The following is a 24,892-nucleotide window of genomic DNA, read 5'->3' on the forward strand; positions in this document are numbered from 1 at the left end:
TTGGCCTCTGGTCAGTTCCCATCACATACCTCCACTGGCTGCTTGTCCCTGCAGGCACTGTCTTCCTGACATTTTTGCTAAGCTGAGATTCCAGTGCCCCTGGCGCCTCAGCCTCCCTGTGTAACCCCTGTGCTGGTTCCCCAGATGTTAGGGGGTGCAGCCAGGTTTCCAGCATTTAGGTTGTCACCCCGTTATGCTGGCCTGTAATCAGCGGCCTCTACTTCAGGATGAACAGCTTCTTCTCACATAACCTCCGATATAGCAACTCCTCCTATACAGACTCCCTCCTTGTGGCCCCTGTGTATTCCTCCTGTCCCTGCTCTATGCAGCCACACCCTGAACTGATTTTATGCAAATGATGTGCCATCCACATCAAACCAGAAACTCTGTGGACATAAAATTTAGTTGACAGCAGCTAGCGGAGCCTCTGGTGCTACGGATAAGAGCCAAGCACGAACATTCTGTCTCACTGGAGATTTCCTTCCAAGATGGTGCTGTCTAATCATCAATAAGTATCTCACTTTGAGCTTTTGTGCTCCTGGCAGGCTTATCTTTGGGGGAAGGGGGACCCTATGGGAAAGAGATATATTTGGAATAGATACTATTTGGAATGGGCTAGTCAGCTCACTTCTGGCCCCGACTTGTTGCACCCCAAAGCATTAGACTCTGAGATCACAGGCTCCTAGGCTTTGCCGCTGGAACGGGAGCAAGCGAGTTAGGAGGAAGAGAGCTGACTCCCCAGAGACCTAGCTGTCCTCCGTGAACGCCAGAGGCCATGAGGGAAATGCCGGCCGAGTAAACTTGTCTTTGTGTACGTGTTCTCTCTTTTCAAGTTTGCTTCAGTGTGAATGTCCCTCTGTAAGGTAAGGCTTCCAGAGTGGGGAGTCTCTCCAGGTAGGTGAGCCCACAGCCGGGTGACTTAGAGGCCCCTTTCAACCTCATGACCCGTCTCCATTCAGCCATCCACGCTGCATGGCAGGACCCCGAGGGAGGCCCCTCCTGCATGCTCCTGCATGACTGGGCTGTGCTGAGAGAAAACCTGGGAAGTGGGCTCAAGAACTCACACCCTCACTTACTTAGCCCCAGGAGGAGCCCTGCTGGGCAGGCATTTCTAAAACTAGTCCACCTGCCCAGGGACCCCAATAGCATGGATGGTAATGCAGAAACCAGTGAGACACCTCATTATCCTCCATCCTGGTGGACCAGGATCAGGACTTCGCTGGGTCCTTCAGTGAAGACACTTTCAAGACAATGTCCTTGTCAGAGCGAGGTCCCTTGGCTCCTAGGAAGGCACTGATTCTCAAAAGGAGCCATGGAGACTCTGGCTCAGGTCTAGAGGCCATGGGGAAAATCCATATACCTGTTTTTACTGGCTTGCTGAAGTGATGAAGTATAGTGGACAGGGGACTGGCTTTCATCACAGATGCACAGGCAGACAGTGAGTGAGTGTGTGCTGTCACAGGATAGCCTTGTGGTCATGAGAAGTCACTGCACCCTGACTCTCTGACCTTATCTGTAGAATGGAATGAGAATAGGTTCTCATAGGATTGAAAACATGAGCAGGTAGCAAACTTTCCACACCTCTGGCTTCTTGAGGGAGTTTAGTTCTTCCTTCCTTTCCATAGGCTGAAGGCTCTTCTCCTCTCTCACAAGGCTCCAGGAAACAAGAGGCTAAGTATTACAGGGAGTCGCATGATGTTTGGAGGCTGGACTTGGAAATCAGACACAACCATGGCCTTCCACTCTGGTCTATGGGATCTTAGAATGATGAACACTGTGTCTGCCACCTAGCGAAAAGGTTAGACCGGAAGCCTAAGCCCGGCAAGGCTGGTCTGGATTCTCCCCCTGCCACACAGAGGGCGAGGAAGTTCAGGTTACTGGGTGGCAGCACCACTCAGGGCAGCAGGCAGCTAGAGACAGAAGACACACCTCTCAGGAGGTGTGTAGAGCCTGCTGGGCTGAATTCTGGTGCAGCCATTGGCTCACCAGATGGAGGATTCTCAGGTCTTTGTCCCTTGTGATAGTGCTAAAGGTTCCTTCACAGTATAATCACTTTACGTTCAGAATAGAGGGCTACATCATCTAGACTGGGCTGGAATTAGCTATGTATCCCAGGCTGCCTTAAACTCTTAATCCCCCTCACTCAACCTCCCAAGTGATGGGATTATAGGCGTGTACCACCACATCTGGTCCAAGTCACCTCTTTTGGCTGTATAATCAGCACATGTGTTCACTGCTTTCGATGTCAGTCACATTACGGATGAATGCAGCTGTATGGCTTTTGGTACCCAAGCCTTGATATGGCAGCTGTGACCAATAGACACCATTCCAGGGTACAGATGTCCAGGTGTCCCTTAGTCAGACAGTTATAGTGGTAAAACCCAGGGAAGCTGTTTTACCATCTGAGAATACAGGTTGCAGGAGTATTCCTGTGGGTTGTGATATTAGACTCCCCACCACCACCCCCATTTCATAAGACCCCGGGAAAGTGTCTAAGCCTGACTAGCTTGTTCTGGATTTGATTGGGCATTTCTTTAGGCTCATGGATTTTCTACTGTGGCTTACTGGCTGTTGAGTTGGGCTATGCCTTCATAGGTTTGTTGACAGAGTATTTATTGAACTTAATTTCCTCCTCACTCCATCAATATTGAACATATACATACACCCCCACACCTACTTGTTAGGAGCATGGGAGGATCTGTGAAGCAGGAGAAATCAGGACCAGCTTTCTGGAGAAGCCAAGTCTGGGCAGAGAAAGATGGTGACGGTTAGGGAGAAAGAAGTAACTGAGGGAAGGTGGTCTCAGACCAATTGTAATCAACGGGGTTTATAGAACCTGTGCCTGCTCCTTCCTCTATAGTCCTGGAGGGCTGACTTGTTGCCTGGAAACAGCAAAGCAACTCTTCCCACCAACATTCTACCAGTAGTACCCAGGCAAAGTTTTCGAGTGCAGGAAGAGATGAGTTGGAATAATAGTGATTACGGCATCCAGGACTTCATTGATAAGACCAAGGAGAGGAGTCATAAGCTTGGCCTTTCAAAGTCACAGAGCTGAGAGAAAGGGTGAAAAGAGGCTCTCTCCAGACAGGCCGGAAACCAGGCTCCCCATGCAGCATCCCGGGTACTGTTTTGTCATATCCTAGCATCCATCTTACAGGGACAATGTCCTCCTGTCTGCCTTTGTCTTGCTCTGAAGGGTTGTCCCACAGCCAGGAGCGCAGGGATAGTGCTCAGGGTCTGTCTTGGGTGTGGACAAGTAGAATCAGAAATGATCTTAGCCCTCCCCAAGGAGGGGCTCAGTCCTTTAAGGTCTCCTGCCTTCGTTTGCTTTTTGCAGAGTACAGGTGTATGGGCGCACTGTACATGCTCACAGGGTGCCCTGCCTGCATCATCCTCTCCACAGAGTCATCAGTCACGACAGAAAGAAGCCCCCAAAAGCTTTCTGGTGCTTATATTGGGAATATGCGAGGAGCAAGTAGCAGACGTGGGTGCAATCTAAAAGTAATGTTCAACTATGATTATAGAATTCTGGGATTTGACAAATGCACATCAGGTTTGTTGTCTATGATGACTTCATGTCAACACTTGTCTTTTCAAGTAAGGGGCTTGACCACAGGCATGCAAGCCATCTTCTTGCCCTGGTGGTTTCTGGAGTCTTGTTTCTGAGACATACTTCATCTTGAAGGGTTTCCGTGGAGCACAGAATGTTGTTTAGCATGTGAGTCCAGATGAGTCAGGGCCAGTGGAGCATGAAACCCTCTGCCTTGAGTAGAGGCAAACCCTACAGAGTACGCTTGTTGAGTTGAGATTACCTGCAGAGTGAATTACATCTTTGCTGGAGAGTGTAGCTGGTCCTCTCCTTCCCCTCCCAGCAGCCATCTCTCTCAGCATTTGGCAACGATAGAGCTTGAAGTCTTTCCAGAAAAGCATGGCAGACGTGGGACATAGGTACTGAGATGGACCCAAATAATCTAGAATACGGTCACCCCAAAATATGGGTCTCCAGAATTACACGCTCATTCTATGTCACTGGCTAAGGGGAAAAAACTAGACACCTGGGCGCTGGTCCCTGTTGCCCACACCACCCCACCTGAGTTAGTCTACTCCCTTCTGATGAAATACGGAGTTAAATAATCCTTAAGGTTCCTTCCAGCCCCACCACCACCACCACATGTCAGCAAGTTTCATGAGAAAAAGAATCTATCTGTAAGGTTCTAAAATCTCTCACAATAAAATGTACATGGGCTATAAAATATTTTTATGAGTTTTAAAAAATCTTATACCCACGTATCTGCCTGTACAAGGAGTACAAGGAACATCTCCATCTTCTCCAGAAATCCCCTGGTTCCCTTAGCGCCAAACAACCTCGATTCACTTTTTCTAAATGAGATTCTATCCTTTTCTTTTTGAATGTATGTTCATGTATGGTCGTGGAGGGAGTTGAGGGTTGTGTATGCACAGTGCACATGTTTGTGTGTGTGGAGCCTGAAATAACATCCAAGTTCATTTCTCAAGCACTGTCCACCTTGGCTTTTGATACAAGGGATCTTCGTTAACCTGGAGCTCTCTAGATTAGGCTAGTTGTTCAGTGATCTGATAGCATCTGCCCACCTCTACATTCCAGTGCTTAGATTGCAAGTGTGCCCATACATTGCATGGTCCTGGGAATGGAGCTCTGGTCCTCATGCTTGTCTGAGGAACACGAGAGACTGAGGCGTCTCCTTGGTGTTAAACCTTCCTCTTGCAGCTGCCATTTCCACTTGTTTTCTCGAGCACTGCATAAACAGAGCCACACAGTGTGTCTGTTGTTTTGTTTGTCTTGAGTCTGTCTTCCACTCAACATCATGCTTTTAAGGGGAGGGTTTCAGTTTTTTACATTTTTATTATAGAAAATCCCAATCATGCTGCCTTAGACCTGTGAGCCAAGGTCAGCCATTACTTCCACTGATGGAGTGCTATTGCTTTAATTAAAGGTATGCTACCTCCACCCTCACCCCAACCCCTTCCTGATATACAGTAGGTATTTGGTCAACGTGGGGATGAATGAATACACTCTGCAGACTTTATAGATCTCTACCGCGATTGCTCCACACTTAGGTTCATCTCTAAATTCTCTTCTTACCTTTTAGGGCCCAAGACCCATGCCAGTCTATACCTGGAAGCCTAGGGTAATTAGTTTCTATATTAGGAAACCTGACAGTGTTGTTGAATGGGGAGAGAACGTGGGTGACTTCACCCTGACGTGAGAGGCACATATTTGAATGTTTACCGTTCCTGTTTCAAGGCCAGCAGGCAGTACTAGAATAAATCCTAGGCCAAGAGAACTGATCTCTATCTGGCATTCATAATTAAGACAAGGGGGGAGGCTGGTGAGTAGAGAATCCTTGGCTGTGCCAGGACCAGACTGCAAAGTCTCCCTCTTGAAAGCTCTAGCTCTTAGCAATGATAGTGCATCACAGTGAGAGGCAAGGGTCGTCATAGCAACAGAGTGAGCTCATAAGAACCACAGTATGCTGCCTGCTTCCAGCTGGACACACAGGCACAGGTCACTTCTCCAGCCAGGACTTGCTCAGTGGACTTGGCTGCAGCAGGCATGGTGATACCCCCCCCCCCTGGAGATTTTCCTTCCCATCATTTCCATATGGGGCTCAGTCTCTTGGCCCCCCGCCCCAGGACCTTCTTGCTGCTCTTCATGATCCACCCACAAATAGGCTGGCAAATCAGTTCAGTGGGGAGAAGATCTGACAAGGCGCAGTTGCAATGGGGTAGAAAAGAGTGGGATAGATAGAACATCTGAATAGAATACAGAGCACATCACAGATAGTACCTGTAAAGTATGGTTTGCTGAATCTCAGCGTGGCAGCCTGAGGTGATATGTATTAAGGCATACATAAAGAAACCCTCCCAATTCCTAAGGGCGATGGTTTAGGTGCATGCTACACCGATAAAGTATAAAAAGTGATCCTGAGATATTTTTAAATGCTTTAGTTTATATGTGTGCACACAGCGGCCAGCAGAGGTGCCAGGCCCGAGGGAACTGGGGTTCCAGATGGTTGTGAACTGCCATGTGGGTGCCAAGAACCAAACTCACATGGTCCTCTGCAGGAGCGTTAACTTCTCTTAATCACTGACCTTACTTTCTAGTCCCAACACCTAGACCTTAACAGTCATGGTGGCTGACAAACTGAACAATGCGAGGTGAAGGCATTCTCTTGAGAATGCAGCCACACGCAGCTGGCAAAAATCGTGGAGCTGGAGGCTTTGGCTGGGCAGAGTCCTTGTAGCCAGTATATCAATCACCACATCTGTGCCTCCTGCCAGGGATCAACAGGCGGCAGGATGACACATGCCAGGGAACCCGGCCTCAGGCAGAACAAGCTGAACACAAGTCCCAACTTACTGCTAACTGATTGGCGGAGGGCACCGTGGGCATGTCTTTTACTGCTTACAAGCCAGGCTCCCATATTCACAGGAGGATACGGCAGGGTCTAGCTCCACACAGTGGGTGCAGACGTTGTGTTGGGCATCTAAAGCACTCCGTCCAGGGTCTATAGCTAGTCAGGACTGTAGCTCTGGGCTTTGTACCTTTTTCCAAGAAGAAACCGAGGTTCTCCCAAGTACCAGGGCAGAAATGAACACTGGGAACTTACCCACATGGAGCTCCAGGCTATGAACAGCAGCCACTGGCCAGCTGAGCTGTCAGTTCCAAGCGCCAAGAAAGAGGAGTTCTTTCCAGGTGTAGGGGGGAAGGAGGCAGAGGTGTAAGACAGGACCAGTGACATTGGGGAGGGTTCCCCAAGCAAGCACATCCTTTCCCCACACAGTAAAAGTCCCTGTCCTCTGCTGCGGTTTTCAGGGCTGGTGTGCCACACTGTGAAAGTGGGTTAACCCTCCCCTGCCCTCAGATCTGCTGTTAAAGAACCTCCAAGCAGGGAAAAAGAACACTGTGCTCTCTGCAGGGCCTTGCAGAGTTCACTCGAGCCAAGGGGAGTTTGTGTGGCAGGCCTGGGCTGGGCATGGCAGATGACAGAGGTACAGCAGGCCTCCTTGCCCTGGACCCAGCTGTGTCCATGTGCACTGGTCGATCAGCACGGAGGTGACTCTTCGGTGAGATTTCAGCTTTAGTCTCTCTTTCTAGGTCAAATGGTCCAAGCCAAAGAGCTCTCATATATGGAGCCAGACAGGCTGAGGCAGTTGGTCGTAAGCAATGCCCACAAAGCTTCTTTCCCAAGAACAGGGAGAAAAGTGTCCATGGAGCTATGCGTGGAACTAATGGTCTCAGACAGCTGGTCCTACTTGTCTTTCAAGGTCCATCTTGGAAAGAGCCTCTGGTATATGTTCCGTGAGCAGGAGGCGGTCCCTTGTTTACAGTGTCCTCTGGGGAGCGTACCTACCACACTCATTGAAGCCCGAGGTGTCCCTCTTGCTGGGGACTCCTGTGTTCTGAAGGCCTTAAGCAATGGGACATTTCCAGTTCTGGAAACTTTCTCAGGACCCGTCTCCTCTCAGGGCTTGTCCCCACACGTGTGCAATTCCCAGAGAGCCGCGGAACTGTGAAAGTCAGCTTTTCTGAGGGACTGCTTCTGTCAGTGAGTCACTGAAGTCCTGAGGATGAGCCCAGACTCTCACATGCTAGACAAGTGTTCTACCACTGAACTGCACCCCAGCTCTGAACCAGTGCACCAGCCCCTGGAGAACCTAGCATGGTACATTCTAACCAGGAAAAAAAAAAAAGAAAGAAATACGCCATTACACAGAGCACAGGCTCTGATGTCACACTATGAATAAAGTTATGTGGGTATGCTATCCAGGGTCCAGTCACACAGTGTCCGTGGAGCCTCCACGACAGAGACCACGTGGCTCTCGGAACCTCACTGTTTACTATCTGGCCTTTTAGAAAAATCCAACCATTGCTTTAGGGGGTGCCTTAGTTATCTAGTGTCTAAGTTCTTGAGAACTGTTGAGACAAAACACCTGAAAAAAAAAAGATAGCTGAGCTCACCAATGGAGAGGGGGTGGACTCAGAAGGCCAGGAAGTCAGCGTGGCAGGGTCAGTACGAGTATTGAACCCCCGCAGTCTAGGCACCCAGAGCTAGGAGTCTCACTTTATACCTTACACATTCACTTAAAATGTTCAAGCCACGGGATGGAGTCAGTGGATGAAGTACTTTGAAAATAGCTGTGGAAAATCTCCTCAGCAACTAGAAGCGAAAGATCTCTGGAAGCAGAAGCCACTGGGCAGTTGTGAGTTGGGGGACCCACCCCACCCTCTTCTTCCGAACAAACACTATAATTCTGGGGGGATTGTTTTGTTTTGTTTTGTTTCAATGAGTATGCCAACAAATGTCTGGGGTTTTGTGTCTACCTGTCCTGTCCTGTGATGGAGGTCTGTGCTTATCTATAAGGTCCAGCTAATAAAGAAATAGTTAACTGGCTGAACATACTTGCTTTTGTAAATAGTTGTTGACTATAAGGACAGAAGTGGGTAGTGATGGAATTCTAGAGTGGCTTGCCTTTTTCTTTTCTTGAAGTAACTCTGCAAATGAAATTTATTTTTAACAAGATATTTAATGTTTAATTTTTATTTATATGTTTTTTTTTAAAAAAAACAAATGTTTAAAAACAATAAACGGGAGGAGGGGAAGAGAAGTGAATCCCACCCAGCAGGTGGCCTGACAGACTTCACCTGAGGTTAGCTGTTAAAGCAGGGCCAGTGGTCTGACACCTCTTGGCTCACTTTTCAAAACAATCTGGTAACTAGGTATTGTGACTTACACTGGTCATCCTAACACTTGGGAGGTGGAGGCAGGAGGATCAGGATCTCCAGCTCAGCCTTGACCACCAAACACCTAGTATAAATAAATAAATAGCAGACGTGTCAGCATGTAAAAGTTTGAGTACCCAAGCATGATGCTCTGAGTTTGAGCCCCAGAACCCATGTGGAAAGCAGGTGCACGCACCTGGTGCACACACTTACAATCCCAGCTCTTCTAAAGTGAGATGAGGGACAGACAGGAGGAGCAGCCAGGAGCTCATGGGCCAACAGCCCAGACTACAGAGCAGCAGAAACAAGAGACTCAGCTGCAACAAGGTAGAAGGCGAGAACCAACTCCAGGAAGTTGTCATCAGATGTACATGCACATAGTTGCACACATGTGCACACTCATGCATGTAATAAAATATATATGTATATACACGTGTGTTAGGTACTTGCATATAAATATATGAATATCTCCAGGAATGGTGGGTAATGCCTTTAATCTAAGCACTAAAGAGACAGAGGATGATTCTGAGTTCTAGGCCAGCCATGCTAGGTAGGAAGACCCTGTCACAAGAAGGGAGAGAGAGAGAGACAGAGATGTTGTGTTACTCAGTGCCCCACAGAGTACACTATGGAGGAAAGTGTCAGATTGTGCTGGGGCATGTGGGGCCCCCATTTGTGGCTCCTGTAGTTCCTGTCTCTGGGTTCCAACCATCTGTGGCTCCTGTGGTTCCTGTTTCTCTGTTTTAAGAATCTGTGGCTCCTATGGTTCCTGTCTCTGGGTTCCAACCATCTCCTTCAATCCCCCTTTTCCCATTTAGACCAGGGAGTGGCCAAGGACTGAGGAGTTCTGACTTCAGCTGTTGTAAAGCGCATCACATTTGGTTTTTTTCTCCCATTAGAGGTGCAAGCAATTTCCTAAAATGGGGGTCACAACTCCTGTATTCAATTAGGAAAATGAATAGTAGCCAATGAATGAATTGGCAAATTCTGAATAGCCAATTAAACAGGAAAATGCACATGGGGTGCTTCTGGGAAATTCAGAAGACCTCAGGACCCGAGTCTATGCTCCCAATGGGTGGCATCAGCAGGAAAGGCCCATGTCTGCAGTCTGTCTGGCTCTGCTCCTCCCAGTGTTCCAGGCTCCTTGTCTTCTGTCCATGTGTGTTGTTCATAGGAAACAGGAACCGGGGTGGCAAAGCAAAAGCTGGCTTCGGACACGTTTCTTCCTGTTGCCTTGTTCCAAAAAGTATGAAGATGGCTCACCAGGATACACTGTGCAGTTCACAGTGTTCATAGCAGAGTGAAGAGTGAGCACCAAAAACAAACAAACAAGCAAACAAACAGGCCCCTTTCTCTCTCTCATCTCTATTTATTATTGAAATTGTAACGTAATTGCAACATTGCTCCCTCCCTTCTTCTTTCTCCAAATCCCTGGCCTCTTCATCAATTCTTATTGCATACATATGCACATCAGTACACACACATACATTCCTAAGTGAGACCTGTTAAGGGAGGGTCTTTTCAGTGGCCACACATTTGACCATTGGCAGGAAGTGCGACTGGACAGAACCCTGTTTGAGCATTTTGATCTATGCTAAAAATTTACCTCGTCGATGGCATTTAGGGTCCCAATTCCATGTATTCAGTGGATTGATCCTTGTAACAAATGTGTGGGGACCAATACCGATGTCCCCATTGTATGGATGAGCAAACGTGGATACAGAAGCCAGGAAGATTGGTAATTGGAGAATCCAGAATAAAATCTTGGGGACTAGAGAGATGGCTTGGCAGTTAAGAGCACTGACTGTTCTCCAAGAGGTTCAAGTCCCAGCACCTATACAGCAGCTCACAACCATCCAAATAGAATCTAGGACAATGGGCCTCAACCTTTGTAATGCTGTGACTGTTTAATACTCTTCTTCATGCTGTGGTGACCTCCAACAATACACTTGTTTCATTGCTACTTCATAACTGTAATTTTGCTATGGCTGTGAACTGTAATTAGGTATCTAATATTGAAGATATCTGATACCCAGCCCTGTGGGGTCACAACGCAACAGGCGGAGAACCACCCATGTAGGTGTTCTGGCAAAGGGTATGAGACTGAGCCACCAGGCTTCCTGCCTCTCAGAAAGCGTCTTGAAAAGAATCAAATGGGTGTGAACTTCAAGAAGCCAAATCCAGAACTGTAGGTACCAGAAGAAGCTTTTTCACATCAAAAAGGCCACTGGAAGCAGATAAGAAAGAGAAAGTAATCCACCCCTGCATTTATAGCCTCCATGAGGCTGTGCATCTAAATTACTCAGAGTTTGAAAAGTAGGGAGGCTGGGTCCCACCTCTGCAGAGTCGGGCAAGGCTTAGTTAGGTCCCTGTACATCTGTGTTTGTTTGCGATAGACCAAGAGCTCCTGTCAAACAGTGACCAGACTGGGACCGTAGCTCCATTGGAGGACACTTGCTAACAATATATGAAACTATTGATTCTGTCTCCAATACCCACCTACGCACGCACGCGTGCACACACATGCGCGCACACACACACTCAACAAAGGACAGAGCTCAATGAAGCAAGGCTATGATTGTGCCTGCAATGAATTTTTCCCAAAGAAAAACATATTCAAAAATGCAAAGATTAGGGCAAGAACTCTTCTGAGGGAGCTAAAAGCCAAGAGAGATTAATTACATTTCCTAAGTCTCACTTAGGCATCCATAATAGCTCTCAGGCCAGACCTCACATAAACTAAGCAGATGCCCCTCTGGAGACAGGCACCTGCCGCCTTGGTTAAAGTCCTCTCAGGCGATTCATGTGTGCATCCTGGGATTGAGTCGCTGCTCTAAGGCTCTGTTGCTGAAGGTTCTGCTGTGGCTTCTCCAGCTCATAGCAACTTGAACATAAAAAATAAAATAAAATAAAATAAAATAAAATAAAATAAAATAAAATAAAATAAAATAGACAGATGAGCCAGAGACAGGCACACAGGCTCCTAGCTGTCGGGAATAGTATTTAGGAAGATATGGGGGTTATTTTTAATATTTTTAGATTTTATTATTTATGTGTGTAGGGGCGAGCATGTGTATATGGAGTTTGCAGGAATTGGTTCTTTCTACCTTGTGGGTCCTGAGGCTCCAACTCAAGTCTTCATGCTTGTGAATAGGTGCCTTTCTTTATCCAATGAACCATCTTAGCATTCCTGAGCTAGTATCCTTAAAGCAAGAGTCTAAAAATTTCTTTAATGGTTTATCTATTTTATTGCATTGTTTTTTGTTTTTTTTTTTTTCAGCATGTATGTCTATGTGAGGGTGTTGGATTTCCCTGGAGCTGTTAGACAGCTGTGAGCTGTCATGTGGGTGCTGGGAATTGAACCTGGGTCCTCTGGTAAAAACAGCTGGTGCTCTTAACCACTGAGTCATCTCTCCAGCCTGAATCTCAAAGTTTTAACAGGAATTTATTTGTGGCAGTTCAGAGAGAGAATGGTAAATCACTAGGAGTCGATTAACCTTAGGCTCATGGAGAAATTCTCTAAGCATGTGTGCCTCTCACAGAGAGCCCACGGAACAGCCTCCAAAAGAGACTAGTTAAACTTGTCAGACAGAAAGTAGTCAGGACCCAGCTTGGTGCTGGCGTTTACCATGCTACCCAGGAGCCTCCCGGCCAGAAGGCCCCTGGAGACATTCCTCATAGGAAGATGGTGAGAAATGAATCCCAGTATTTCACATGCTTTCAGCATTTGGCCAGGGCCACCAGCCCATTATATAATGTCACCCACACTTAGAGAATCTCTTCTTAGCTCAGCTAAACCTTGTGACCTGCTCTTACAGACATGATTCGGACCCATCGAGTTGGCAATCAAGGGTCAGCATCACATCATTATAGACAACGCAGGTCTAATGTACAGGTTGCCACCAAGGACAGGTTAGCAGTACAGCACTTGGTGCTTCTCAGACAAAGGGCAGAAATTGAGCCGTCTGCTCCAGCAGCCACCCAGTAAGAGAGGTGGGTGGGAAAAGTGTACGACACCACCAGGGGCACTTGGCAGGTTGGGAGCATGACAAACCCTGCCAGAAGCCAGTACTGGCCTGATCCCTATAACTTTCACCCTGTTTTCTCTACAAAGGGAATCCAAAATTATAAAGTGAGAGGAGCACGTGTGAGTGGCACATGCCTTCAGTCCCAGGACTTGGGAGGCAGAGGCAGGCAGATCCTGAGTTAGAGCCTCGTCTCCGGAGTGAGTTCCAAGACAGCCAGGGAGATACAGAGAAATCCTGCCTCCAAACAACAACAAAGCAAAAACAAAACAAAAGCCTTACATACCAGCACGTGTGTAAGCATATTTACATATGCACTATTGATGGGAATATGTTTATAATGAACATATGTGTCAAAAGAGCCAGTTGATAGATGTTGAGAAAGCACTTTCCTAGTGGAAATTCTTGTTTTGTTCTTTTTTAAAGAATATTATATAAAAGAAAGAAATAGAACTTGGAATATCGACATTTCAAAGTCAAGTGGTTAGATAATAAAATAAAATGATTTCAAACTCATAAGCATGAAGTGTCTGTCCCCTATGACATCAAGGACTATCACCTGTCTGTAATATGTGAAAGGATGAGATACATTAGAAGAGCCTGCAAGCGGCAGTCCCAGGAAGACTTGGGAAGAGAGGGAGGTGGGAAAGGCTGGAGTTGAGAGATACTTAAGGGGGACCCAAAGGTACAGGCGTCATGTACCCCATCTTCAGTCATGGCTTCCTAGCTCTGTACTACTGCGCTGTGTTGTCACGATCCAGGCAGAGGAAGAACGTGAGAAACAGCCACAAGACAGATACTTGAGGGCCAGCCCCATGACACGGTCTGGAAGAGCACTGTCATCAGCTAATGGGGATAGCACATTAGGACAGAGGCAGATGTCACAGAGGCAAACAGCATGGCTTCTCCCAGAGCTGGCGTTAAGGGATGGCTGTGTGAGAGCTAAGAGAGAATCATCCTTGTCAGACAGAAGGTGGCCAGCACCCATCCTGGCCCTGGGGTCCACCATGCTACCCCCTCTCTGTAGGTGGCAGAAATGTGTGTCTTCCCTGAAGTCAGGTTTGGATCTCCTGAGCCGAGGCTTCCATTACTGAAGAAATGGCAGAGGACGTGGGAATTCTGTTTCCCTCTAAGATCGACCTGTAATATACATACCCACCAAGACCTAAACCCATTTGCCTTGATGGAATTTCCCCAAACCCCAGCTGGTTACACTGGCTACTGTTTCTCTCTTGTACTAGCAATTAGAGAACTCTGTGCCTCCAGCACTAGGACAAGAGACCATCAATTAGGCCTAACTCCCACTCATGTGCCTCTGGGGCTCAGGCCTTGTCTAGGCTGCCCAACTGCTGACTCCCCATGAGTCAGCCACACCTTAGCTTCCACCCCGTTCCCAAACCCCTGACAGAATGGCAGCCACGGGCCCTCAATCCAGGTCACTTTGCTGGCTTTAGATACAGTAGCAGCATAGAGACTTCCTTCAGCAGATGACTATGATGTCAATAAATAACAGGCATGGTACTAGGCTGATGGTGGAATGGTGACCTCAAGCTGTTCCCTGTGTGTGCAGGGCTCATAGGGAGGACTGTAGTGCATCAGGGAGGAGAGATGGTGGGCCAAGGCTCTTCTCAGACCACTCAGACGATGAGGGAGGCTTCCTGAAGAAAAGGCATTTCACACTGGCATGAAAAAGAGCAACCAATGGGGATCTCCAGGCAAGGAAGAGAAGGGGAGGTCCAAGCAGAAAGTGGTCTGTACAAAGGAGGGAGGCCTGTGAGCATGGAGCATCCTAGAGTTCAGCAGTATCCAGATGTGATGCCAGGCTGCACAGGAACAGGACCCTGAAGGCCTCAGACGTGACCAAGGCTATGGGAAAGGCTTTGTGGAGGAGAGAAGGTCTGCAGAGTCAGACAATGCTGAGTGTCCAATGCCACTTCTTGGGCTGCACAGGAAAAACATAGGGAAGGTAAATGGGCTGACCAAGGACCAGAGTGGAGTTGAGTCTTGGGTGTGCTCAGGAGAAAGCCGCAGTACTTCGAGGAACAAAATTACTGAAGGAGCCAACCTCAGCCCTTTCCGGTTTGGGGGATACTGTGCTTCCTACATGCCAGTGATAGGGATACACGGTGCTTTGATAAACTTCCCAAGCCTCCAGTCTCCAACGATCCATGGGACTTCTAATTATTTAAATTGAAAATGGGTAACTAACATGCGCCTAAGATGTCTCCAAGGAAACTGGGCCAGGAGCCAATTTACACAAAGAGCTGTGACCAATCACACAGAGGTCACCAAGAATGGCATCTTCTGGTATGGGGATGTGACTCAGTGGTAAAATGGCGGGTGCCTGTCATGGGCAAGACATGGGCTTGATGCCCAGTGGTATTTCTAGGTGACCTATAGGAAGGAGAAATGACACGCCCTAGTGACTGCCCTCAGATGACTCTGGGATTCCTCTGAAAAACCTAGAACTGAGCTAAATGACTCTCCCAGCGAGCTCACGGTAGACTCATCTCTAGATGTATTAGCAGAGCCCGGCTCTCAGAACACACAACCAATGAGTTGTGAAGTGTGGACACCCTGTGGCCTCCAGCTTCATTGCTGGGCCCCAGGTGACCTCAAAAAAGCAAACCAGTTTCTCTGACTAATGAGCATGGATCTGTCACTGCTGATGGATGAAATTGGAGCAACTAAGTAAACAAGGACAGTCAATGCCAACCAGCTTATGTATGGGTTTCTAAGGTTCTTTATGTGCACCCTGCCCTCCTTGATGATTAGCTGAAAGGGTGTTCCTGACCAAGAATTCCAGTTCATCCTTAGCTATGTTCCGACTGGACCTCCCTGTCCTATTCTGTGGCTCTATCTCCCTCCTCTGCAAACCTTTCACTCTCACCACCAGAGCATGTGCCCTTTGGGCAATACCTGGCACTTTACAAGTTGTTGTCACTATCCCACAGATCCCCCTGGCCAGCCTTTACCCAGGCTTTACTCCCACCTCTTTAGCCCTGTGACTCTTCCCTCCTTCCGCAGAGGTCCTCTGAAGAGCTGCTGCCACAGGCCTTCCTCAGCCACCACCCTCCCACAGCCAGCAGGCATCACCCTGGGGACCAGTTTTGTTGTTCATCTCTGAAGCAGCTCTGTACACAAGCCCTCCCTGTCCTCTGGCCCTGAAACCTCTAGAGGACAACAGCTAGCCTGTCCCGGGCCAGCTTTCCAGTTGGGGAAGAGCACACTATGTCTAAGTTCTCTTTCTAAAGGGAATACAGACATCCCCAGCCACAAATGCTGTTTCTGGAAATTTCTGGCATTCTCTTCGTTTTCTCTGTCCTCCGTCACAGTTCTTGTGAGCTGGACTCTGCTGCTCAAGCCGAGAGAGTCGGGACTGACCGCTAAGAGCAGGGGAGAGTAGCCTATCCCTGCTTCTTCCTGCCCATCATTGTGTTTAATCTGGGTCACTGGGCTGGCTTCCCTGCCAGCCTTCCTCACTCTATCCCTTCTCACTGTGGTGCCCAACTCTCTCCCCGTTTGCCTATGCCAGGCTCTTCTGGCTTTATCTCAAAAGCCTATTGGTTTCTTCTTAAAAAAAAAAAAGAAAGAAAAGAAAAAAGAAAAAAGAAATGTCTCTGGCTCAACTTGATCCTTGCCATCCCATTTCTATGGGATCCACATCTCTACAACTTCTACAGGGCCAGGAGGCATCATGCTGAGACCTGGATGTGAGTTTGGCTCTTTTCCAGTTGGGTAACACCAGCCAAGCCACCAAATTTCTCTGAGTCATAGTTTCCTCTCTTGTTAAACTGGAATCAAAATACTTGCCCATTCTGAAGTCCAAATGAGTGCGTGAACGCAAAGATGCTTTGAGAAACTCTGGAACCTCTCAGACTTACCATAGGGTTTTCCTCTCGGGAAAGGGGACAAATACAATACTCAGGAGGGCAGGAAGGAAAGTTAGAAAAAGTCTAGCCTAAGCAAAATGGAGCAGAATTCTTTCTTTTAGAATTTTTAAGAGATTTGAATTTTTTATATGAGTAGCAGCCATCCAAAAGCAGATACAACATACAGCTTTGTCTCAAAGGTATTTTTTACTGACACTTGCCATGGTTTTTAAGGTTACAGGTTTCTACTGAGAATAGCCTACTGCACTTTCATTCTTTCTATAAAAATGACTCTGGCCTTTTATAAGATGTACCACCTCATCTAGGTCACCAACCAGAAGCAGTCCCATGTGCCCAGTGTCAGTTAGGTTTCCATTGCTGTGAACAGACACCATGACCAAAGCAACTTTTATAAGGACAATATTTAATTGGGGCTGGCTTACAGGTTCAGAGGTTCAGCCTATTATCATCAGGGTAGAAGCATGGCAGCGTCCAGGCAGACATGGAGCTGAGAGTTCTGTCTTGTTCTGAAAGCAAACTGGAGAAGGCTGGCTTCCAGGGAGCTAGTATGAAGGTCTTAAAGCCCAGGCCCAGAATGACACACCTACTCCAACAAGGCCACACTTCCTAATAGTGCCATACCCTGGGCCAAGCATATTTAAACCATCACACCCAGTGTCCAAAGAGGTCTGCTGGAGAGCCTCCCAACTGCCCACTGTACCCCAAACTTTGCTCAGTTCTGAGGGCCTAGTACCCAAGGCCCCTGTGGTCATACTCCAGCCTTAGCTCCTCATCACCCCTCACTGGGCTCTGGTCCAGGGACTTGGCAGACCCATGGTTCTGGGCACGCATGCTCTATGTTCTTAACCTCTGCTTTATACCACCTCCCATCTACCCCAACACAATTATAAACCACCTTTAGATCATAGCCAAGCTCTGACTTCTCTATGGAACTTCTTTATAACAGCACACCCCAGACAAGCACACTGTCTTTCTTCCTCCTCTGTAAGCCCTTAAAGGTATTGTTGACAACATTCCTGTCTTCTCCAGACACAAGGATATGGGGGTTGGTTGGTTGCTGCCCTCTACTCAAGCCCTGAAAACCAGGAGCCTGGGGAACTTGAACATCTAGCTGGGTTGTACTTCTGAGCTGGAGAATAAGTCATAGGTGCTTACTTATTATGGCAGAACTCCAAGTAACCTAAAGTTAACTAAGAGAAGTAGCTTATGGTCTAGACCAGTGGTTCTCAACCTTCTGAATGCCATGATCCTTTAATACACCACATTGTGGTGACCCCAACCATAACATTATCTTTGTTGCTTCTCACAACTATACTTTAACTACTGTTATGAAATGTAATGTAAATATCTGTTTTCTGATGGTCTTAGGTGACCCCTGTGAAAGGGTCATTCAATCCCACACCTCCCCACCTCAATGGGACCACAACCCACAGGTTGAGGAGCACTGGTCTAGGAACAAGTATGAAAATGTCACGGCAAATGTTGAGTTTCCACCGGGATAGTGGCCAAGCCATGGGGCCATAGAGTGAGATGCTGGTGAGGGTGGAGGGAGGAAGGTAACCCTGGGTCCTGTCTGCAGCCCATCTTTACACAGAGAGAGATCACATGAATCAGATATGGCAGGACTATCAGGTCTGTCTCTATGGGAAGAAAAAACACTGGGGACTTTGAGCAGATGGATTTAATTAAGTTTGTTCCCTGGGCACAACACAGACTGTCTTCATGGAGTTTGATAGCTATGGTAGATGCTACCAAGGGGATATGAGATGGAAGCTATGCATCCCATTACACACACATATATATGCTCATACTCAAGCACATACACAAGCACACACACACACATATACATCTGCTCACACTCATGCACATACACGCACACACAGGCACACTCGCACGTGCACATTCGTGCACACACTCAGCCTGTGGGAACCCCACTTCCCTGCTTTTCCATCATACTCACACACCCTCTTCCTTCTCACCTTGACTCATTCTTGCTCTCCTCCTCTCCACATCTGGGTCCTGGGGCCATCCATTGTTACCTCATTGGAACAGCCCTGTATCTGTTCCCAGTAGCTAGAGGCTCAAGAGGCTGGTCACCCCGATGCCCAGTCTCCAAGCGGGAGGGGGTGGGGCTCAAGATGGACGTTAGGCCTCAGCTCAGCACCATCTCTTTTCTCTCCACAGAAAACCAAAAGAGATGTCAATAACTTTGACCAAGACTTCACCCGGGAAGAGCCAGTACTTACGCTTGTGGATGAAGCAATAGTGAAGCAGATCAACCAGGAAGAATTTAAAGGCTTCTCCTACTTTGGTGAAGACCTGATACCCTGAAAAGCTGCTTTGGCAGTTGGCTCCCCTGCAAGGAGGGTGTTGAGAAAATCCCGTGTTGCAGAGGCTCAGAATGTCTCGAACTATTCCTCCTCCCCAGAGCCCCAGTCCCGTGCCCACTCTCTTATTTATTGCATCCCCTCATCCCTGGCCATGTCCTTCCCCACCCCCCCCCCCATGACCAGAAGGCCCTCTTTGGTCTAGACTCACCAAGATCACAGGTTTGAATTGCTTCTGCTCTGTGGGTAGCTGTGTGCAGTCTTGGGTTTAGAGTATCCATCCATCTACAATCCTGAAGCAGCTTTTTCTTTTGTTACAAAGAAAACAAACAAACCATGAAGACTCTGGCTCTGCCACTGGACATAGACTCCTGACTTCCCCCTTCTCTCATTCCTCCTGGCCTGCCATTGCTGCCCAGCTGCCCAAGAGAAGAGACCAGAGTTTCTTCCACAGGGTGGGTGCCCCAAGGCATACCCTTGGTGGGAGGAACCTGGGGATGCTCAGGCTCGCCAACCTTGGCAGTTTGCTCTGGAACTGCACATTCCTGCTTGCTTTGGTTTTAGCTTTTTTGAGCATGCCAAAGTTGTGTGCGTTTGTATCTCATGGAAGAAATCGTTTTGATTTTGAACTCTTTAATATTTAGAAAAGAAATGAAGAGAAAGAAAGAAGGAAAGAAAGAAAGAAAGAAAGAAGAATACTGTTATTAAGTTCACTTTCTAACTGGCTAGAAGATACACATCCCAGGTGAACACGGGTAGATATTAAAGGGCTAATACACGGTGAGACTCCAGTCGTCCAAAGTTTATTATTGATACTTTAGTGACACATGAGGTCTATGCAAAGAGAGCAAAGGAAACTCTGGTTTCTCATCATGGGAATTCTCCCTGAGCACAAAGGCCACCAGAGCCACAGCCAAGACCCCAAGGTTCCAGAAAAACTTAACTCCCAAATTCTCTCTCCAGTTTTGTCCCACATTCCCAGCATAAACTCCAATTTTCTCTACGTCTCTACAAGATAATTGTACCACTGTGTTGTGGTTTAAAACATCGAGCGTGTAAAATAAACTCTGAAGTGTCTGCTTTGGGGATGCAAGAAACGAAACACAGCCTGGGTCAGGCAGGAGTCAGGAGACTGAGGAGCGACTGATCTGAGGACCAACAAGGTGCTGGGATGTGGCCGGAGTTTTGGTGACACGCAGTGGTAACTCACATGGACTCTATTTAATGGACTGATCTTACCTCCTGTGGCTATGTTGACAGTGTTCCATTGTTGATCCTCAAGGGTTCCCTGTGGCTTTGTGTATATGTTCCCCGAAAGCCATTTGATCACCCATCTTACTGAGCTGACTTAGCAGGGAATGGAATCCATTCCAACCGTTGCACGTGGACTTCCCACCCGCCCCTAAATATATATACTTGTGAGTGGCAAACGGGCACTAACGAAGCTTTTTTGCCTTTTGTACATTTGAGATTTTGTTTTTGTATATAGTGTTTGCTGCAAGGCCTGTGGAATTAATTCGTTGAATATAGAAGTATCAACTGCTGCATGTTCAGGCATATTATAAAACTTTAGTCTATGAAAGAATATAATAATGTCCAGGTGCAATCTTCTTTATCACCTATTGGTTTAAGTTACTGAGAGAGAGGTATGTTTCTTTTAGGGGGGGCTGGGGTCCTTTATATTGCTTATTTTCTCCTGGGTTGAAAGTGTAACCATAGATTGAGCTCTGTTAAAATCACTTTCGGTTCCCCTGTGCGATGCCATGCCCCGAGAGAGACGGCAGACAGAAAAGAATGTTCTCAATAGTGGTTTCCAAGCTTGGACAGTGACTATTTTGAGCCCATACTAAGTGTGTCCCTATTTGCATCTGGCTGGTTGCAGCCTTTGTCTCTAATGATGACCTTCAGTTCTCTTCTTTGCTTTTTTTTTTTTTTTAAAGAAAAACTCAGGTGTAACTGTGATATGTTCTTATGATGATTGCAAATATTAAATACTGTGCTGTATCAATCTGTATGTTTGGCATACCAGGGAAGTGATGATGAAGAACATTAGGTTAATTTAATTTATCTTCAGTGACTTGACATACTGGGGTGGGGGGAGACTATCCTTTGGAGTGGATAAGCACAGAAACATCTTCATGGTGGTATCATCTCAATGTTTCAAAAAACACGGTAATACGCCCACCATACTCAGATATAATCAACCTCTCTCTCTCTCTCTCTCTCTCTCTCTCTCTATCTATCTATCTATCTATCCATCTATCTATCTATCTATCTACCTACCTATCTATCTATCTCTCTATCTCCTCTGCTTCCTTTACCATTTTGAATATTGGACAGCCAAAGCCAATATCAAGTATTTCCCCCAGTGTTTGGTGACACTCATGTTACCGTGAGGGCTGGACTCTTCCTCACGGCCAACTGGCATTACTGCTGGTAAATCAGACAATTCATTCCACCAGCACCTCTAGGAAGTCAGCCCCCTGGCTCCCTCTGGGTGCCCATTGCCCTGCTGCTTAGGAGGCTTCTAGCCAATGCTTTGAGTCCAGTGGAAACCTCCACATGCCTGTGTTCCTTGGATATATACTGAGTCCTTTCCGAAAGAACTTAGCCACAGGGAATGCGGCTTGGTGGTAGAACTCTTGCCTGGCTGGTATGAAGCCCTGTACTCAGGGCCAGCATCACAAACACAGCAGTGGTGGGCGTGGCCATGCTAACACCAGGGTCTCTGCTGGGCCCATACTTTTCCAACGCTCACTCTCATTCTCTTAAAGAAAACAAAAAGTATGAAAAAAAAAAGAAAAAAGAAGCCAAAAAAACCTACATGAAGGATAGTAATTCCTCCCTGCCTCTCATTATGGACTTTGTGAAGTAGAGACATATTATTTTTCCTCCAAAGGTGAAAACATCATTCATTCTTGCTTTAAAAATAAAAGAAGGCTAAATAAAAATTACCTCTTTTTAAATTATGTGCAAAGTAATTCTGGCTGAATAGAAATGTATTCAATTTTAGGGGTTTTATTTTGTATTGTGAAGCTTTCTTTGTATACTTCTTTTCCTTTCTGGATGTGATCTTAATCCCTTGCCATCCATTAGTGTGATTTCATTGTAAGCATTATTGTGCCAAATGTACTGTACTCAAAAGGATGTGAATGTGTACTGTTCCAGAACGTAATAAATATGATGATGTTAAATCTTACTTCTCTATCCAAACAAAGATCTCCCTCTCTCTCTCCTTCTGCCTTCTGTACACTATAAATTAGAAACTTCTAGGATGGAGTTGTTAAAGTGCTTGCCCATCATAAACAAAGCTCTAGATTCAGTCCCCAGCACCCACAAAGCTCAGAGCAGTGACACACAGCTGTAATCTCAGCACTTGGGTATGACCATAGGTTCAAGGCCATCCTCAGCTACATAATGAGTTCAGGACCAGCCCAGGCTACACAAGATGTCTCAAAAGAACAAACAAACAAAACTTCTAAAACCGAATCCCAGTTTAGTGGGACACACTTGTATCCAGCACTTCGGAGGCAGAGGCAGGAGGATCCTGAGCTCAGGGTCAGCCTGAGCTACAGACTGAAACGTCAAACCTAGAACAAGTAAATAGGCCAGAAGGCGCGGTGGTTGTGGCCATGTTTCACACAAGCCTGGCAGTCTAACTGCAGTCTCTGAAACCCAGATTAACATGGAGGAAGATGGCTCTATGGGCTGTCTTCCAGCCCCTACACGCGTGTCTCGGTACACATGCCCTCCATACATATATACAAACCAGAGAATTGTTTGCTTTACTAGGTGTGTGTGTGTGAGTGTGTGTGTGTGTGTGTGTGTGTGTGTTTGGGGCAGAGCCCATGAGTGTAAAGTCGGTTTGATCTTTATGTTGGCTTTGGAGTTGAGCTCAACTCACCAGGCTTCCATTGCCTGAGTTTCCCTGAGGCATCTTACCATCCCTTAAATATTTTTAAGTTAAAAACAAAACAAAAACAAACAACAAACAAAAAAAAACCCTCAAGTCTAAAACCCACGTGGTTTTCCGCTTTTGCATTTCCTTTGTAGGCACATGAAGGTTGCAGAACATTATTGGCTTACTCTCCTGACACATTCCTGCTTGCTGACCAAAAATGAAGCCGTGCATAGATCAGATGTGCCCCTGGTCCTTGGGCATGGGGGCAGGCATCTTTCCCGTATTCAGGCATGGCAGTGATGAAGTGGGCACCTGCGTGTAGTTTCTGGTGCTGAGGGTGTACCTCAGTTGGTAGGGTGCCTTCCTAAGTACCATGAAGCCTTGAGTTCAGTCAGCAGGAACCCATAAACTGGGTGTGGTGGCACATACTTGAAATCTCAGCACTTTGAAAGTAGAGACAGAGGACCAGAAGCTCGAGGTCACCCTTGGCTACATAGCAGGTTAGAGGCCAGCTTGGACTATGTGAGTCTCTGTCTCAAAAACAAAAACTAAAGCAAAGCAAAACAACAAACAGCTGACAGTGACTAACCCTGACAAGCAGGGGACATGCGACCTCGGCGGAATGCTGCCTCTGGCTGCTGTGACTTCTAACTTCTAAACTGCGGGCCCCTCGGGCTCAGCGACTGGCAGATGGGTCAATGGGACTCTTGCTTGCCTGCCGCTACCTATGGCATAAGCCAGCAGATGTCTCTGGCCTTACTAAGTGGTGACTTTCTGGTGCTTCCTCTCCTCAAGCCTTTTTCCATCATCCCATTCCTGTAGTCCTCACCCTGTAAAGCAGGGCTTTGAGGTGATGTTAGAAGTTCTTAGCTTTGTTCCTAGTGTTGGTCTTAGAATCTAAGCGCTCACACATGCTAGGCAAGTGTTCTCCCTGCCTTGACCTACACCCCAGCCCAGAAGAACATTTGAAACTCTTGGGTACAAAGAAAGTTCAATTAATCCATACATTCGCTCATTAGAGGCATAGGTTGCACCTCATTCTTTGCCAGCCTGCCCCCCTCTCAGGCCACAAAACACTTAGATATGTTTTATTCTGTAGTATTGAAGAAAGGGCCCAGGACACTGAATGTTCTACAGTGAGACCCATCACCTTTCCAAAGCCTCGGGGGACCTTAGTGTGTAATCTTCAAAGGACTTTCATTTTGCTTATCTGAAGGAGTGAGCATGGCCTTCAGACCCACCTCAGGAGGATGGGTTATCTTTATTTAATTATCAAATATTTCCATAGAAGAAGCAAGCTTCCAATCAACATATCTATCTTATCAATGAATTTAGAGAGGGGGGGGGATTAAACTCTTACACCAGAGGTTGTCTCCAGACTGGGAGGAGAGAAGACCATGGGGAGACGTGAGTCCGGTTCAGGTAAGTTTAGTGGACTGGATCTATAATTTCAGTGCCAGGGAGGCTGAAGCAGGGGAATTACAAGAATTTGAAGCCAGCCTGAAGTGCAGATTAAGACTATCTCATCCAGATGTCAATGGCACACGAATTTAATCCCAGCAGGAGGGAGGCATTGGCAGGTGTCTGGGGTTCAAGTCCAGCACGGTCTACAGAGAAAGTTCTTGGAGGCCCAGGGCTAAACAGAGAAACCCTACCTCAAAAACAAAACAAAACAAAACAAAAAACAAAAACAAACTAAACAAAAAAAGATTTTCTTTCAACAAACAAACAAATGATAACATATCATACTCCTATAGATCTACAGATGGAACGGTTGCGGGCTTCTAGTCATCCTTAGCTTCTTAGCAAGTTAAAAACCAGCCTATAAAAGACTCGGTCTCAAACTGCAATAAGGTCGAGAGACTTGCATAGGGCATGGAATTTGTTTGATACATACTACACTGCCAGTGATTGGTAGAGATCATCTCCTGTGTCCAGCTAGGTGCTTGCTCCACCCTCCGAGAATGGAGAAGATAAACAGC

At 46.9% G+C, this 24,892-nt stretch overlaps 1 protein-coding gene across 2 annotated transcripts in view; it reads left to right on the top strand.

Moving 5' to 3' along the window:
- Window positions 1-22,208, top strand: part of PRKCE (protein kinase C epsilon) — a 465,526-nt gene extending 443,318 nt beyond the window's left edge. Inside the window, exons 15-16 of one of the 2 annotated variants that reach the window (XM_080914608.1) lie at window positions 18,867-18,993; window positions 19,332-22,208. In XM_080914608.1, coding sequence (XP_080770734.1) covers window positions 18,867-18,993; window positions 19,332-19,384 — 180 coding nt within the window. In that variant the 3' untranslated portion in view covers window positions 19,385-22,208. Of the gene's footprint in view, window positions 1-18,866 lie in introns of both variants that reach the window. The other variant, XM_080914609.1, reaches the window with a different exon arrangement.
- The last annotated feature ends 2,684 nt before the right edge of the window (window positions 22,209-24,892 follow it).

The sequence above is a fragment of the Micromys minutus genome, assembly GCF_963924665.1.
Source record: "Micromys minutus genome assembly, chromosome: 3".
Taxonomy (NCBI): Eukaryota; Metazoa; Chordata; class Mammalia; order Rodentia; family Muridae; genus Micromys; species Micromys minutus.